The sequence below is a fragment of the Euprymna scolopes genome, chromosome 4, assembly GCF_053919585.1.
Source record: "Euprymna scolopes isolate OS-2025 chromosome 4, ASM5391958v1, whole genome shotgun sequence".
Taxonomy (NCBI): Eukaryota; Metazoa; Mollusca; class Cephalopoda; order Sepiida; family Sepiolidae; genus Euprymna; species Euprymna scolopes.
Window position 1 is genome coordinate 6,747,223 of NC_136485.1, and position 15,490 is coordinate 6,762,712.

The 15,490-nt window shown below is 33.6% G+C and overlaps 2 protein-coding genes across 2 annotated transcripts in view; one reads left to right on the plus strand and one right to left on the minus strand.

Annotated features, from left to right (window-relative positions):
• Positions 1 to 15,490, plus strand: part of LOC145266651 (uncharacterized) — a 62,153-nt gene that overhangs the window by 42,460 nt on the left and 4,203 nt on the right. The gene's annotated exons all lie outside the window — the stretch shown is intronic.
• LOC145266622 (proton-coupled zinc antiporter SLC30A5-like) overlaps positions 7,485 to 15,490 on the minus strand; it is a 103,391-nt gene continuing 95,385 nt past the window's right edge. Inside the window, exons 15-17 of the mRNA XM_080122532.1 lie at positions 12,536 to 12,762; positions 11,084 to 11,212; positions 7,485 to 7,723 (exon numbers count right to left, since the gene is read on the minus strand). Of these exons, the coding sequence (XP_079978658.1) occupies positions 7,544 to 7,723; positions 11,084 to 11,212; positions 12,536 to 12,762 (536 nt within the window). The 3' untranslated portion in view covers positions 7,485 to 7,543. The remainder of the gene's footprint in view (positions 7,724 to 11,083; positions 11,213 to 12,535; positions 12,763 to 15,490) is intronic.

The window sequence follows — 15,490 nt, forward strand, 5'->3', positions numbered from 1 at the left end:
GTGACGAAAGCCGGGAACCAATTACATTTTCAACTTCATTTCACTTTATTTATACTAAAAAGCCGAACACACTCGAGAGAGGCTAAAATTTTGTAAAAGTCAATGTAAATAAATCTAGATGTGACGCGCATTCGCAAATCTTAGATATTATTATCTAGATGGCATATAAAAAGTTCTAAGAAATAGTAAACCCCCCCTCCCCCCGAGAAGCCCGGCAAAAAAAGCTTTTGGCAGACATACAGAAAAAATGCACACACACACACACATTTTCGCTTTTATATATAGATGATCACCAAATGGAAATGACTGGACATTCTACTCGTTTCATAAACGCATCAAGCATTCAGAAAATTTATTTATTTCAGAAAGAAATTAGGCACAAGGCCATTCAAAAGTGTGGGGAGGGAGGAGTCTATGGTCATCCTTGTCACTCTACCTAAGATTGGTCTATGCTGTTCCCCACTTCAATAACCATAATACCACATTTACTCCAAGTTGTCTTAAAATTTCGAAAATTTTTAATGCACATAGATAAATTGTCTTTTATTTGAAATAATTTCATTGGATCGTGGAGTGGAGAAAAAACAAAAAGTGTTAAAAACAACCCTTTCTAAATAATAGACCGCCATTGGTTTTGGAACCAAAAACAATCAGGTCAATTGCAAATGGAGCCAAAATCTAGATGGGGAAAAAAATTGGGGTAGGGAAGTTGAGGAGTGGGTGAAGCCCTTTCAAGATGAGTACGATTTTGGGGAAGCCAGAGGCTAAAAGAAAAAAAATGGGAAGTGGACATCTTGGAGGTTTACTCTTAGGAGGAGACAGCAATTCATTCAACTAGCTAAGAAACTAAAAGCGGCTCAGATCCAACAGGACCAGTCACAATCATTGTGTGCTCCATGCCTTATTGGTGTTTGTAGTTTAATCAGCATTGTTGCCGAGCTTGAACTCACGCAAGAAAAATAATCACAAGTCTTATTTTACATCTTCAATATTATTGGCTTCGTTGCTTTTGAAATAAGATTGTAAATGAAATAAGTATAAAACTATTGTAGAAGACGTGTATATACATTATTAAATACATTACTAAATGACATGTTACTAAATGACATGTTACTAAATGACGCATTACTAAAAATAAGACCCGACACAAATCAGGATTGAATTAACAAATGTTTGGCACTTCCAATGCTTTTATTATTTTCATAATCAATGAAATTGCCCATTTCTTTTAAATCAAATCAGTTCATTGCCTGCTCTAGTTCGGAACCCACTAGGAGGAAATTTCATATGCCTTCCCAAAATCAATCATAGTCCACATTGCACTGTAGAGAATGTACTGTTGATTTTATGAAATTATTTTCATATAATGGCTTGAATTAAACATCAAAAGTCAAGTTCGATTGTGCTCTTGGCAGAAATATTAATTTTGAACATGTCCCTACTGTTGATTTTATATTCCAGGTTATTCTGTTTATTTGGTGATAAAACTTCTCTAATGCATAATTTTTGGATATATTACTATTTGCGACATGACAATTATGTAGGTACCATTTGTTTTGCTTGGAATTCATTTTTTTGTTTTGTTATAACAGAAACATCATAGATTCTTAAAACAGAAATGCAATCTTACAATTCCAAGGGAGATCACTGATGTGAACCCAGTCATGTATATTATGAGCGTCGCCAGATTTTGTAAAAAAAAAAACACTTTTCATCGAAACAGGTGGTTTTTGTTGCGCAAAAGAAGGGAAGATGACACTTTATAATGGCGTTCCTTTTAGTTGTGATTTAATTCATGAGGCACCCATTTATCAATATTTTTTGTCTGATATTAATATCTGATGGCCGACCACTATGCTCATTATCTTCAAGACTCGTTGCCACCACAAAATTTCTTAAACCACCATCATGCTGTGTGTTCATTAATGGTTCCTGGGCAAAACGCTTCGTTGATACTGTGAGCTGTTTCAGCAGCTTTTTGGCCTAGCTTGAATTAAAATAAGAAAATTGTGCAATTTGCTTTTTTTCAATCTTGTATTCAACGTTCTGAAAAGAAGACAATTGTTTGGAAACGATCCTAATTCAACAATCAGAGTGAAAAACTTAAAAATGATATATAAAGTAAAGGTCTTATAGCAAAAAATTATTTGAAAAACTTAAAAATTCCGCAAGAAATTTCTTCTTGACCTAATAAATAAAAAGATGTCCGCATGCTAGAATGTACACTTGTTACATTCTAGCAATTATGCATAAAGCGTAATAGTTAAATGAAACGAATCGTCTAATAAGAAACCATAAAAAATGAACAAATAATTAATGAACACTCGTTTTACAAAGGAATATGCAAATTAGTTAACCTTCCTGAAGTCGCTTGCATATCCATGACAGACTATTATTTTTAATAATTTAATATCAATGTCAGAGCAAGAAAAAGGTATATAGCTATATAAGATTTATTTTTAATGCTTGGTTCTTAAATGGCAGCAAAAACATCAGTTTTTGCCGATTAAACTTTTTTTTTGACAAAAATCTTTCTTGGATGTTTTTAAATTAAGGTTGCATTTCAACAACATTTGACAAAAGCTAATTCTACCCTATGCGACGAAGGCCATCAACTCCCCATATTTCCTCCTATAACACAAAACACACTAGGTAACATACAAATATCTGTGCGTGAGGTCACCAAGCTAATCAAGAACCTTGATTCCAGTAAAGCAACTGGCTCTGATGGCATCGCAATTATAGTGTTAAAAAAGCTTCAACCTGAACTTGCTCCCATACTTACAAAACTGTTTAAGCGTTGCCTTAAGGAGAAGTGCTTTCCAACACCATGGAAAACCTCATCAGTATGTACTGTATTTAAGAATTCAGGTGATAAGTCATCTCCCTCTCAGTACAGACCTATAAGTCTCCTGTGTGTCATGAGTAAGTTGCTGGAATCCAGAATAGAGAAATAGTCAACCACCTCAGCAGAAATAATCTCCTTAGTGACACGCAATCTGGTTTCCGTTCTGCAAGATCTACCGCAGATGTGCTAACAGTTATATCTCATAGGATTAGTGAATCTCTTGACAAAGGCTACCTTTCTAGGGCAATTACTCTTGACATACCAAAGGCCTTCGACAAGGTATGACATAAAGGCCTACTTCACAAGATTTCCAGCTACGGTATAACTGGAAATATTTTCTCAATCATTAAATCATTTCTCTCTAATAGGCTCATAAGAGTAGTGGTCGATGGACAAAAAATCAGAGGCCTGCAGTATTAATGCTGGAGTCCCTCAGGGGTCCATCCTGGGCCCAACTCTCTTCCTGATCTACATCAATGATCTCCCTAAACATATACTTAAATCATTCGTTGACATCTATGCTGATGACACGACCATCTACGGCAACACATCAAAGACTGTAAATGACAAAGTTCTGATTCTCTCTCCTCTGATCTCGAGCGTGTAGTTCAGTGGGGGAAGACGTGGCTGGTTACCTTTAATGCATCTAAAACCAAGCTCCTATCTTTACACCATCAACGCTCTGATCCCCATCTGGCATCAATTGAAATGGATGGCTCTCGTCTAGGAGAAGCTCAATGTTTTGACAAGCTTCTGGGCTTGACCTTTACTCCTGATCTGAAATGGAACATGTACATCAAGTCTGTTGCCAAGGTCGCTGAAAAGATGGTGGGTTCCTTCTACCGCTCCAGAAGATATCTCACTACTGATGTAATTCTCTATCTATATAAAAGCCAAGTACGTCCAAGGATGGAGTACTGCTGCCATATCTGGGCAGGAGCTGCTAAAAATAGCCTATCCTGTCTTGATAGAGTACAAAATAGACTTCGTGGCTTAGTGGGGGATGCCCTTTTCTCTTCCCTGCAACCTCTCTCCCACAGAAGAGACATTGCGAGCCTATCCTTGTTTTACCGTTATTTCCATGGCAAGTGCTCGTCTGAGCTCCAATCTCTGGTCCCCCCTCGCCAATCTTTTATGAAAAATACCCGTCTAGCTGAAGCCACTGTCAAAAATTTTCCCCACTCTCTATCTGTGCCTAAATCAAAACAGATTCCATGAACACAGCTTCTTTCTTAGAACAGCACGCCAGTTGAACTCTGTTCCATCTGCCTGTTTCCCACCTGACTACAACTTGGATGTATTCAAATCCAACGTAAACAAATTCCTGATGAACCGCCCTCTTAAGTAGACACTTTATGAAATCTCAACACTAACGTACAATGTACTGTACATGCAATAACCCTTATCCCTGAGTGGCTTCCGGGCCTTGATAAGTGGTGACCTCCTTGTAAAAAATAAATAAAAATAATAATACAAGATTGTTTGAGCTGAAAATTGGATTTTATCTTTTTTTTTTTTGTTGTTTTGTTTATACACCAGTAGTGAAAATTTTTTTTATTGCAATCAATCACTCAAGTGATCAATTAAATCAATCAATCGGGGTGGAAAATTCTTAGATTTCTTAATTTGTTTCTTCTAGTCATTACTGTACTTTGTGTAGGGAAATAATGGAGAATGCTGGTTGCTAAAGACAGTGGATTACTTCCCCTTGGGCAGAGAGACCTAGACAATGGGACACAAAAACATGTTTACTCGATGGACCTAATTTGAATGAATATAAGGTGACTGACATAAACCCTATACCTACCTCGTTTGCTGGATATCACTCATGGTGATTAGTATGCCGGGTTGTAGGAATAGGGTTTGTATGTTGTTATATAACGTTACTCACCTTTGTTTAGTTTGTCAATGCATAAATAAAACGTGTATTGTATTTGGATGCATTTTCTCATTCTGTCTCCTATCATGTGAAGTTCATGTTTTTACTTTGTAGAAAGATAAGATAAATTTGAATTTGTAGATGGCTGGTGACATCCATATGTATCATTATCATAAATGTATAATTCGAAGCAATTGTGCAGGATAGTTAACAAGGAAAAAAATGGGGTGAAAAATTGTTTTTTTTAACTTTTATCAAATGCAAAATAATTTACCATTATTTGCATAGCTTTTCAGTTTTTAAACTAAGTTTTTTTTGCATCATTGCGTCAGAGACTTGTAAAAAAAAAAAAAAAAAGGATTAAAAGATGACATGGCCACACAAACCTTTACATTAAATTGTTGGATTTGGACATTTGGAGTCCAAACTGTAACGATATCAGATTTGAATAAACTATCCAATTAAAAAGCAAAGCCTTCAAAAAATTATGTCAGTTGAAAACTTGCTTTTAAGTTATTTGTTGAATATTTGACTTTTTTCATCAATTTTTTTTTTTTTTTTTTTTGCTTCGCGCAGTTCTTTGCTAATTTGAAGCAATTTTAGGGTTTTGAATGCTTTTAGGGCACAACCTAATAAAATAAATAATTCCATACAAGCTTCTGAAATGACGAACGCAACAACTTCATAAAATGTAATACAGAAAAGGTTTATTAAGGAGAATGTGATATGTTCCTTGTCAAAAGCTGGACTCCGGATACCTGGTGCTATCGTGGTAGTTATTCACTGTGGAATCGTCGATACCATTAGAAATCACCGAGGTGAAGAGAGAGAAGAAAAGGGAGGTCCGTTCTGTTTGGTGTCTCTCTCAGTAAGGACGAGTTCTTATTCCTCAAACCGAATGCTGGCTGATTTCCTTAGGGAATAGAAAGGATCAATGCGCCGTACCCCTGATTGGTCAGTATGTGGCCAAATAACACAGGGGAGAGGCATTGATTCGTTAAAAGAAAAAAGTTTCATTTGTTTCTGCTACACAATGCTGGTTGTCATGCAAGAAGTATCCTTTTCTTGATTAGGTAGCCACAGAAGCTATAACCACCCATAAAGAATAAAGAGATTTTTAGAATCAGGGTTAGACTCCTTCAGGTGCACCATGTCCTGAATACGTTCATGCACATTAACATGAATTTCATACATCTGAAATTCTTTACTGAAAAGAAAAAAATTTGATGACTTATCAAGACAGTTTATGAAAAGCATTTTTTTTTTTTTTTTAACTCACATTCACTCGTAACAAGACATATTACCACGTGGACATAAGAGGATACTATTTGAGACTATGCCTAGGAAAGATTAACAAGATGTTGGTTTATGTTACATTTAAACTTCTGCATATCAGTACAGTTTGAGAAGTAGGTAGCAAGAAGGGAATTCCAAAGTCTAGCTATTCAAGGGAAGAAACTATTAGAGTAGAAAGCTTTCTGGCATTTAGGGACCTCAACAGTGAAAGGGTGAGATTTTGTTGCTAAGCAGGCTTGTCAAGTAGGCACATGTGCAAGGAGTTCATCAGAGCACATTTCGTTAATATATTTGCCATACGCTTCCTGAAGCATCCTTTTCTCAATCGGGTAGCCACAGAAAGTATAACCACTCATTCGATCCAGACGAGTTCATCAGAGCACATTCCATTAAAATATTTGTGTTTGATATGATGGGTATATTTGTTGCTGATACAACACTATAACATGCACAAGGGAAGAACAGACGTACACTAATCTAAGACAATGGCTGAAGCGTTAGAAAATGACCTCCAGACCTTAGTGGAATGGAGCCGTAAATGGATGGTAACATTTAATGCTAGCAAAACAAAGGTGGATTTGGAGATGACCATGTTGTAGTCTGTAGAGAAACAATACCATGATAACATTTTACAGTTGTTTAGTCGAAAGTGATAAACTTTCATATAATCATGCGATGGCAAACGAGCAATCGTTTGTTCTAAGAATTTGATTTGCATCTTGCAATGGATGCAGCATTACTGTAAATGCATCGTCGTTTTCCTGGACAGATGCAGGATTGTCCTTGCATGTTACTACACAAACTTTGATGAATCATTTTCATCCAAGTTAAACTTCTCAAGATCATATTCTTGCTATGTCTATGCACATTAACAGGATTATCTCTTAAAAAGATGAATCATCATCACACGCGGCCGATTATTCACTAACAAAAAGATAACTGCAGCCGTAATTGCATAAAAGTTCTTTGAGATGCATCACATGATAATCAGGACCAGTCGACAAAATCAAGCAAAATACTTTGCAAGAAAAAATATATTGATATTACTTCTATTGTTCAGACTATTGTTGACATCACCTGTTCTCAGGCATGCTTGAGGATGGTCAAAGACTAATCCGACCGACACGTTGCAGAAATAACACTCAAGATGAGAACAATAGTCCAATTAGCACAAGTAATATAAAACATCCCGCCCTCATCTAAAAAATATAAAACATCCCGCCCTCATCTAAAAAATTCAGAACTTTAACGTGGAAAAAATATGTATTCAAATTTTAGTTTTACTTTTCTTTTTTTTTTTTGTTACCAAATTTAATGTTATCCATTTTTTGATATTTAATGGTTTTCCAAAACTTCAAAGTCAATTTTTCAACTCTGAACATGGAGGTTTGACACGGAGTTGATTCACGTTGAAATTAATTGTTATCTTTAATGCAAGTATTAATGATAACAGAAGGCATCTGAGAAAAAAAAATGTTTATTAGCGAATATAGATTTTTTAATAATAAATAATGTTTGTTTTATATAGAAGCAATTGAAGGAGAGGTGAATTCTTGTCTGTCTGATCGTCCAAATGTTTTTGATTGTTGAATTAGTGGATGAAATGCTGCGCTCAAACCAGAAAGATGGTGAAAATAAGCTTCTTTCTCAACCTGAATTGTTAAACTGTTCGGACCCAAATCTTTAAAAATGCTTAACACCTGTAAAAAAAGTAAAAAGATTTTTTTTTAAATTGTGTTTTTTTTTTAGCGATGAAAATTATGCAGGATAGAAAATAAATAATCAATGAAATCAATTTTGATTTCAATGTTTTTTGGTAAAGAACACACAAAAAGTTTTTGAAAATTGTTAGAATCAAACATTGATTAATCAGATGCAATGCTAATTTAATAAAAAATACACAATTTTTATTGAACTTTAAAACAGCATTCTGAAAAAAAAAAAAAAACAATGGAATAGGCAGAAACAGGAAATTAAAATGATAAAAAGCTAGTGTAAAAAATAAACTAAGGAAAATTATTGAAACTAAAAATAAAAAAACGAAATAAACAAAATTATTGAAACTAAAAACAATAAAAAAAATAAGTCCAACAAAGAGTTATGTGTAAAAAAATGCTACAATAAAAATGTAGATTTAATGAAACAAATTTATTGTAACAAAAAACGTAAAATCATAGCTTATAAAAAAAATGGTGGCACTAATACAGTGATATGTCGATTGTAGCTTTCCCTAAAACGCTTAACGGAAAAGCATTTAAAATAACGATAACATATGAGACAAATAATAAACTGAATATTTTTTTCCCAATTTATATTTCGTTATGTGGTACATTTTATGTTGATTAGCTTTAATACAAAGAAGCCCTCACACCAAAAAAAAAAAGCTTACTACCCATAGTATCATTAATATTTTAGTAGAAACTTCAGCCTCTGCCTGATTTTTCTATTAATTTCGATCATGATAAGTTCGCATCTTGATACAATGTGCACTACACACGCCTTGATTTTGGTTCTGATAGCTTTAGTTCAGGAATAGTGTGAGGATTGTTTTAATGGACATTATCTTTGTGATAACCCACAACGAAACTCCTGTTGAGTTTGAAGCCCGTTCATGATGAGAAAATCACCAAAGTAAACAGCAACAAAACAAAAAGACTGTTGGACTTTCCTGACTGAAATTTAGTGGATAAATCAGACATAGATCAAAGTTTATTTGTAAGGTGTTCTCTGTGCCTCTATACGGCATAATCACATTGACACACCGGTTCTTGTCAGATCACTGAATTTAAGTAACATTGAGCCTGGTTAGTATCAGTTGGGTGACCATTTGGGAATTCTAGATGCTGTGTGTGCTCTCCGCTTATCTCTGCATTTGTTTCCAGTCGTCCTGTACTTCACTTGCCACTGGTATTTAACAATGTCGTCTCAGGAGAGGTGTGGTTGGAGATTGTGCACCTCCTGCCACAAAAATTTAACGTGCAGGCAACCCTTCGTGGGTATCCTTAGTCTGTCTAAGACTGAAGGAGTCTGTTCTTTGACTCTCAACAAAGAAAAAACTTCTGCACAGAAATCCTGTCGTCTGCACAGAAATCCCACCCCCTGAACTCCTCGTTCGTCTTTTTATACATTTTCTATTTTGCCACATTTACATTTCCAACATGATCTCTTCCATGGTCATCACGCATACTTTGATGCTTTATCCGGTGTCAGGTTTTTTCCCCGCCTCCCTGTCGGTAATCTGCTTTTCATGTTATTGGCTTTCTTTTCTTTTCACGCTTTCAAAATATGGTTGTATTCCAGAAATTGAATTTTATTACCAATTCAGATGACATTTTTTGACAAGTCACCTTGTAACCATTAGTAGGTATTAGTTTTTAGTTTTACATATTTTTTGTTTCATTTGTTATAAAATATGAGTATCCTAAGGTAATAAAAATGAAAAAGGAGTAAAAGAACAAGATTGCTAACAATCTGAACGTTCCATCGGTTTGTTATATATCAACCATTTCAAGTTATTTAATGCGAAATCCAGTCGTTTTGGAAAAAAGTGTTTATGCTTCAAGTTGTTTACATCTTCAAATATTTATTTATGGTGTTTAGTTTGGTTGTTTTGTTTTTTGATTTATCAAATTTTTTCAGATTAATCTTTTTCAGCTTCAAAGTTGTTGCACAGAAAAAGTGAAAGAAAGTCATGCAAAAGAGCGTAAGTCAACTGTGGGTTCGATATAACTTGCCGCTGCAAAGATGTTTTGTTATCATGGGAAGGGGGGGGGGGGCATTTTTGAAGATAACAAAACTATTCATCCTTCTCTGTAAGGTCTTGAGAGAAAAAACTGTATTTAGAGCCTCAACCCTGATTCCGAATCTAGAGTTTGTACAAATTTTCAATGTAAATTTAAAATGACTTTTCACAGCTTTTCAAGGCCTTCTCCAGACAAAATTTAAGTTTTCAAAACAAAATTTGGTGTTTGTTTTACAATCCACAACGATTAAAAAAAAAGTGGTAAAAACTCAAACATACAACAAATAAATGTTACTTTGCAACCTACATGCATCATTTTTTGGTGTTTTTAAGTAGTTTTAAATGTTGTTTATTTCATCTCAAATATTAACCCTCTTTATGGCTTTTAATTTCTAACCAATATGGCTGCCGTCTTTCCTTCGCAAGGAAAGTATTTTTTTAGAGAGGTGGGGTATATTTATTTATGGCGGTTGCTACTACACCTCCCCCCTTGTGCCCCGTCCCCCCAAATTAAATCATAAATGAGAACATTTATCACAAAACTATCTCAGGTAGTTTTGTGATAAAGGGACATAACTCATGTATTCACAATACTATGCAATTTCAATTTTATTTTCAATATTTAAAAAAATATTTTAATAGTATTTTTATTAATACTTAAAAAATAATGTAATAGCATTTATATTAATTTTATTTTTAATATTTGGATACAAATACACCTGAATTTTTATTGGACATAAAACAATTTTTAAAGCCTTTTCAAGAAATTTTCAAGACATTTCCCATATTTTCAAGGAAATAATAGAAATAAAGTCTTTTCAAGGCAAAAGTTAAAATTCAAGGACTTTTCAAACCCTGTAATCTTCATCGAGTGGGTGTGACGTAGTCATCAAAAAAAGGTAAAAAATTTTGGTGAATTAAGTTTGATCCTATGTGTGTACGAATTGCATGGGGGAACTTTCTTAGTTTTCTTCCCATTTTAACAGTATAGAAGATAGGAGTAGGATAGGAGACTTTGTTGGTATGGTCACGTATAAAGAATGAATGAGAGTGTTTGCGTTAGTCGATGTAGAAAAGTTCAGGTAATGATAAGTTAGCAAAGGAAAATCTAGAAAAACATGGGAGGAAGTGATACGAATGAACAAGAGAATGAAGAATAAATAAAGACCTGGCCAGAGGAAAGTTAGTTTGGAAATCAATTTCTAAAAGCTGTTCACCACATGCCAGCATATAAAATAAATGTTAAAGCGATGATTTTTGTTTATTTGGGGCAAAAAAAAAAAAAAAAAAAAAAATTCAAGAGAAATTGTAATCTCACCTGAGCAATGATTTTCTGTTCACTTGCTTCGGGAACTACCTGCACATGCAAACTTCCCATCATCTTGGTGGAAGTATGACTCCAAAAGTGAGGTTCTCGATAGGAAATCACTCCTTCAATTTTGAGCACCTAATGAAAAAAAATAAATAAATAAAAAAAGGTCATGGCAAGCGTCAAATCAATTGCAACATTATTCGTCACAAATTTTGCTTTTATTATGAGAGGAAATACGGACAACAACGATGTACCAATCGTAAAACAAAAAAAACGCTAAAATCAAGATGATTTTCACAACCTATGGTGTAACAGCTTGCGGAAAGGGAAGAGGGAGGTAGCGCAAAAAAAAATTTTTTTTCCCCCTAAACAACTCCAATCAGTTTCAAATAAGAAAGTTCTAAGAAAAATTATATGAAATGCACATATGGGAGGAAAGGAACAGGAAGTCATTCTTTGATTAAACAAAAGTCATTTAATTCCCTTATAGTAATTGTCTGTATTTTTGAGATGAGGTGTTTTCATTGATTGAGATTGTCGGACTGACTTCCTCATCTTGGTTGTTATTGTCGCAACGTTTTGGCCGTTTTGCCCTCCGGCCTTTGTCAGGTGTTTTGTATCGAACTGGGGAACCGTTTGGTAGGAGTCTCTAACCCAACCCTTTATTATTATTACGGGGGTACCGTGTTCGGACTCCAGCTAAGCTTTGGGACATAATTGCTGATTCTCTGTTTTGAATGTTACTTTTTCACTGTCTTCGTTCAGGATTGAACTCAGCACCTTTGGGTAACTGTAAACTTTGATACAACGTCTAGGACCACTGGGCGATATGTCACTAGGACTGTCCTAGTGACATATGGCCGAGTGGTCCTAAACATGTCTTGGATCAAAGAAAGAATATATTTGCTAATGACACCAGGCTCTATAATAGACATGAAGGGAAAATTAAGGCAATGGCTGAAACCTTAGAGAACGACCTCCAGTCTGTGGTGGAATGGCGACAAATGTATGCTAACATTTAATGCTTCCAAGACTAAACTTCTTTTCTTTTTTTGTTATTGAGTTTTGCAAAGAGAAAGGAAGGAAAACAATAACATCAATAATTGGTGTATTCAGGTCAGGAAGTCAATATCTTCAGTCTGATCTGGTAATACCAGAATACCAGAACACTTGAAGGGGAAACGACTGTTATGATGGTTATTAGGAGGGACACAACGCATATCATTCAGATGAACACATAATAATTGAACAGAGTTGTATTTGCAAGTTACCCACATCAATTAGAGAACCCTTTTTTTTGTACTTTTATTAATTCTTAAGCAACAGGAGTATCCGGAGGGGGTTAGAGGTAAACTCTTTTTGAATATTTTGGCGTAATGTTTTTTATTCATGAATATGTGATAAGAGGTCGGACTCAGCAAAGTGAGGGCATCAATAATCACGGACGAAATCACTTACTCGTTCAAGGCAATCTTTGATTAATTTATCTGCATGCATCGGAGATCGTTGTAATAGAATGCAAGATGTTTCTTTCAGAAGAGGCAGGACACTCAGCAGGATGAGTGCAGCAATAAACACGGAACAAATCGGGTCAGCGATATTCCAGCCAAAATTCTCAATCAATATCGAACTGACAATAACTCCGACACTGCCCATAGTGTCAGCCAAGACATGGAGAAAGACACCTGAAAAAAAAAAAAAAAATTGTAACACCTGATAATTTCAACATGTAACCGTTTCATAAACATTACATCAATTCTGATTTTTGTTACACATACAAAAAATAAATATGTATTCGTTCTTTTGCAAACTTATCTTCATTTTCATAGTTGTTCTCTCACTACATTTCAGCCAACTCATCCTCTGCCCTTCCCCAGGTGATTAACATATACCAAATTTATTATTAATCAACTGTAGAAGGTCAGAGGATGAGTTGACCAAAGCATGGCGAGACGACAACTATGAAAGGCAGTAATTACTGGCGATGTAGTTACAAGACTCAGCATTTCTATCCCGTCATGGTTAATCACCTGAAGAAGGTCAGAGGAGGAGTTGACCGAAACATGGTAAAAAGACGACTAAAGATGAAGATACCAATCCACAAAAAATGAATCCTCGTCTCAAAGAATTAAAAAAAATAAAATATAAAATAAAATAAAAAACTAAAAAGAAACATTTATATTAGGTTAAATCAAAGATCTCTCGTTAAAGGCGATCTCAATATTACGAGTGGTTTATTGTCCGAGAATGTGTGAATACAGATTTTTTTTTTATTTCTACTCCATTTTTTGTTGGAGACATTCAAACAGAAAAGAAAAGCCAACATTAAATGAAAGAAAAAAAAATGTGTGGCAAATCAAATGCTGTGCAATATATTTGGTAGCTTCTTTGCTTTTGCTCTGAAGGTGATAAATCGTTGCAACGAATTGTGAGAAATGCAAAGTTTTCCTGACATTCTTCGAGTGCCACTAACTGTATTTTTATCTATGACACTCCTGGTGCAGTATGGGTGAAAAAAAAAAAAAAAAAGGGCTTTTTTACCGCCAATGCTCAGATCCTTTTTTTTGCCTCGGTTTAAATGAGTGGCTCTCACCTTGAGGAAGCTCCTCGGTTTAATAAGCTCCTAAGACTGGCTTTCATTCCTGATCTAAACTAGAAAACGTATAAGCAATTTTTGCTAAGGTTGCTGAAAAATTGATTGGATCATGCAACTATTCCAGAAAGTATCCGACTCCAAATAGAATTGTCCAGCTATATAAAATATTCTCAAATCAAATACTGCTGCCACATCTGGGAAGGTGCTGTTAAAAGCTTTCTTTTTTGCGTTGGTAGAGTACAAAATCAACTCCGTTATCGAGTGAGGAGGAGGGGGGGGCGCTCTTTTGTTGTCTACATCATCTTTCTCACAACAGAAACATTACTAATCTCTATCATTAGTTCAATGGAAAGGGAGAATCAACAGATCTCTAATCTCTTTCTCCCAGTAAAACATTCATAGCAAGAACTGTCACAACAATAATAATAAATTAGTTATAGTTTGGTCACAACAATAATAATAAATTAGTTATCAGTTATTGTTTGGTCACAACAATAAAAATAAATTAGTCATCAGTTATTGTTTGGTCACAACAATAATAATAAATTAGTTATTGTTTGGTCACAACAATAATAATAAATTAGTTATTGTTTGGTCACAACAATAATAATAAATTAGTTATTGTTTGGTCACAACAATAATAATAAATTAGTTATTGTTTGGTCACAACAATAATAATAAATTAGTTATTGTTTGGTCACAACAATAATAATAAATTAGTTATTGTTTGGTCACAACAATAATAATAAATTAGTTATTGTTTGGTCACAACAATAATAATAAATTAGTTATTGTTTGGTCACAACAATAATAATAAATTAGTTATTGTTTGGTCACAACAATAATAATAAATTAGTTATTGTTTGGTCACAACAATAATAATAAATTAGTTATTGTTTGGTCACAACAATAATAATAAATTAGTTATTGTTTGGTCACAACAATAATAATAAATTAGTTATTGTTTGGTCACAACAATAATAATAAATTAGTTATTGTTTGGTCACAACAATAATAATAAATTAGTTATTGTTTGGTCACAACAATAATAATAAATTAGTTATTGTTTGGTCACAACAATAATAATAAATTAGTTATTGTTTGGTCACAACAATAATAATAAATTAGTTATTGTTTGGTCACAACAATAATAATAAATTAGTTATTGTTTGGTCACAACAATAATAATAAATTAGTTATTGTTTGGTCACAACAATAATAATAAATTAGTTATTGTTTGGTCACAACAATAATAATAAATTAGTTATTGTTTGGTCACAACAATAATAATAAATTAGTTATTGTTTGGTCACAACAATAATAATAAATTAGTTATTGTTTGGTCACAACAATAATAATAAATTAGTTATTGTTTGGTCACAACAATAATAATAAATTAGTTATTGTTTGGTCACAACAATAATAATAAATTAGTTATTGTTTGGTCACAACAATAATAATAAATTAGTTATTGTTTGGTCACAACAATAATAATAAATTAGTTATTGTTTGGTCACAACAATAATAATAAATTAGTTATTGTTTGGTCACAACAATAATAATAAATTAGTTATTGTTTGGTCACAACAATAATAATAAATTAGTTATTGTTTGGTCACAACAATAATAATAAATTAGTTATTGTTTGGTCACAACAATAATAATAAATTAGTTATTGTTTGGTCACAACAATAATAATAAATTAGTTATTGTTTGGTCACAACAATAATAATAAATTAGTTATCATCAGTTATTGTTTGGTCACAACAATAATAATAAATTAGTTATTGTTTCGTCACAACAATAATAAATTATTG